The sequence below is a fragment of the Gallinula chloropus genome (genome assembly GCF_964237585.1).
Source record: "Gallinula chloropus genome assembly, chromosome: 25".
In the NCBI taxonomy this organism is placed as follows: domain Eukaryota; kingdom Metazoa; phylum Chordata; class Aves; order Gruiformes; family Rallidae; genus Gallinula; species Gallinula chloropus.
Genome location: NC_140110.1, coordinates 5,762,940 through 5,765,247, shown reverse-complemented (window position 1 = coordinate 5,765,247; position 2,308 = coordinate 5,762,940). Strand labels below are relative to the sequence as shown.

The 2,308-nt window shown below is 50.4% G+C and overlaps 1 protein-coding gene across 1 annotated transcript; it reads right to left on the bottom strand.

Annotated features, from left to right (window-relative positions):
• Nucleotides 1-496: 496 nt before the first annotated feature.
• On the bottom strand, nt 497-1,423 carry LOC311200804 (olfactory receptor 14C36-like; the record flags this gene model as incomplete). The annotated part of the gene is made up of 1 exon (XM_084275110.1): nt 497-1,423. One exon carries the CDS (start codon nt 1,421-1,423, stop codon nt 497-499), a length of 927 nt encoding a protein of 308 aa, XP_084131236.1.
• Nucleotides 1,424-2,308: the final 885 nt, after the last annotated feature.

Here is a 2,308-nt window from a genome sequence, read left to right as displayed (position 1 = left end):
CTTCAAGGTACTTTGGGCATTAAGTCTGACTGGCATTTTGAGAGCTTTCTTCAGTGTCTTCTTAGCATCTGAGGTCTGTGGACACAGAAGCAAATATACCATGGGGCTCATGAAAATACAGAAAGCCTTAAAAAGCATATCGGTTCAAGTCCATTTCATTAAAAAAAATCCAGACTTCTACAAATAACTGGATTTCAGTTAGGTATTTAATGATGAACATTTCAAAGGAATATTACAATGGAGGATATTTTTCCTTCATGGGTATTTTCTGTCATGGCTCAGTTGATAGAGCACAGCTCATCATTACACAGTGTCTGGGTCTCACCAGACCAGGAGATAGTCAATTTGGAATGGGATGAATGAGGACCATCTTATTATAGCTTAGACAGAACCTAATGAAAAAGAAACCAACAACTAAAATCCCTACTAAATCAGAATGGTCCTAACGTGTGTTACATGGCCAGTGATAGGCAGAAGACGAGGAGTTTATTGCTGCTTAGAAACATCCAGTCCTCAGTTTCCACAGGGCATCCTTGAGCTCCTGGTTCCTCATGCTGTAGATGAGGGGGTTCACTGCTGGTGGAACCACCGAGTAAAGAAATGCCACTACCAGGTCCAAAAAATGGGAGGAAATGGACGGGGGCTTCATGTAGGCAAACGTAGCAGTGCTGAGGAACAAGGAGACCACGGCCAGGTGAGGGAGGCAGGTGGAAAAGGCTTTGTGCCGTCCCTGTCCTAAGGGGATCCTCAGCACAGCCCTGAAGATCTGCACATACGACACCACAATGAACAATGAACACAAAACACCCAAAATACAAACACTGACCACAATGAGTCCAATTTCCCTGAGGTAGGCATCTGAGCAAGAGAGCTTGAGGATCTGGAGGATTTCACAGAAGAACTGGTAAAGGGCATTACCCTTGCAGAGGGGCAGTGAAAATGTACTGGTTGTGTGCAGCAGAGAATAGAGAAACCCACTGCCCCAGGCAGCTGCTGCCATGTGGACACAAGCTCTGCTGCCCAGGAGGGTCCCGTAGTGCAGGGGGTGGCAGATGGCAACGTAGCGGTCATAGGCCATGACAGTGAGGAGAAAGTACTCTGTGGAGATCAAAAATAAAAAGAAGAAGAGTTGAGCCACACATCCTGTGTAGGAAATGGCCCTGGTGTCTGACAGAGAATTGGCCATGGATTTGGGAACAGTGGTGGAGATGAAGCCAAGGTCAGCAACAGAGAGGTTGAGGAGGAAGAAGTACATGGGGGTGTGGAGGTGGTGGTCACAGGCTATGGTGATGATGATGAGGCCATTGCCCAGGAGAGCAGCCAGGTAGATGCCCAGGAAGAGCCAGAAGTGCAGGAGCTGCAGCTCCCGTGTGTCTGCAAAGGGCAGGAGGAGGAAGTGGCTGATGGAGCTGCTGTTGGACATCTGCTGCTGCCATCAAGTGTGGAGACTTGTCAGAGAAGGAAAGACAGTGATTAGTTAGGGAACTCTTCTTTGAGGAAAACCTCTCCTAACACTTAGGGAATGCCCCCAGACTGATTGTCTGTATGAAGGAGGACTTTTGGCAGGTCTCTTTTTGGGAGGACTCTTTTGTTCTGCCTTGAGAGTTCCACTGCTGGGAGTAGCTGTGGCTCTTGATAACTCAGTCCTGCCTTGCAGCAGAAAGTAAATATAAGTATGGTGTGATGGGCTAATTGAACCTTCACAAACGCATGGTGATGAGCAGCATTACCATGGCCTTCTGCATGGGGCTCCTCTCTGGGGCACAAGGCTCCCTAGGAGAGTGGTGCTATTTTAGGAGGCAGCCTGCAGCCCAGCAGGAGCCCCCGGAAGTCCTCAGTCCTACAGATGGGGGTCATGATGTGAGGGTGAGCTCGGTGCCCCACCAATTGATGTGCCCAGAGCCTCAGGTAATGGTGAAGCAAAGGCAGCAAGGACAGGAGGGGAAAGAGCAAGAAATGCTCCAGCAGAGGCTGGATGCACAGGGACAGACAGGCACTCAGGTGTTTCTCCTCAGTGGGGGATGGGCTGTCAAGAAGACTCCTGATGCTAGTCTGTGCTGGGTGGCAGAAACCAGGGTGTTGCTGTGGCAAAGTGTCTGTACTGCAGGGGATGTCATGGGGATGTCCCCACTACCATGGCATTGCTGGGAGCAGCTCCTTGTCCCTCCCTGACAACGTCTCTGCTGCCTGGAGCTGTCCCTGCCCATGCCACCTCCTGCTCTGTGCTCACAGACCTCATCCAACCTGCTCTGTGTTCAGCTCTGCTCTGCAGACCCCTCCTGGCATCAGGGCACTGCCCTGGGAAGCT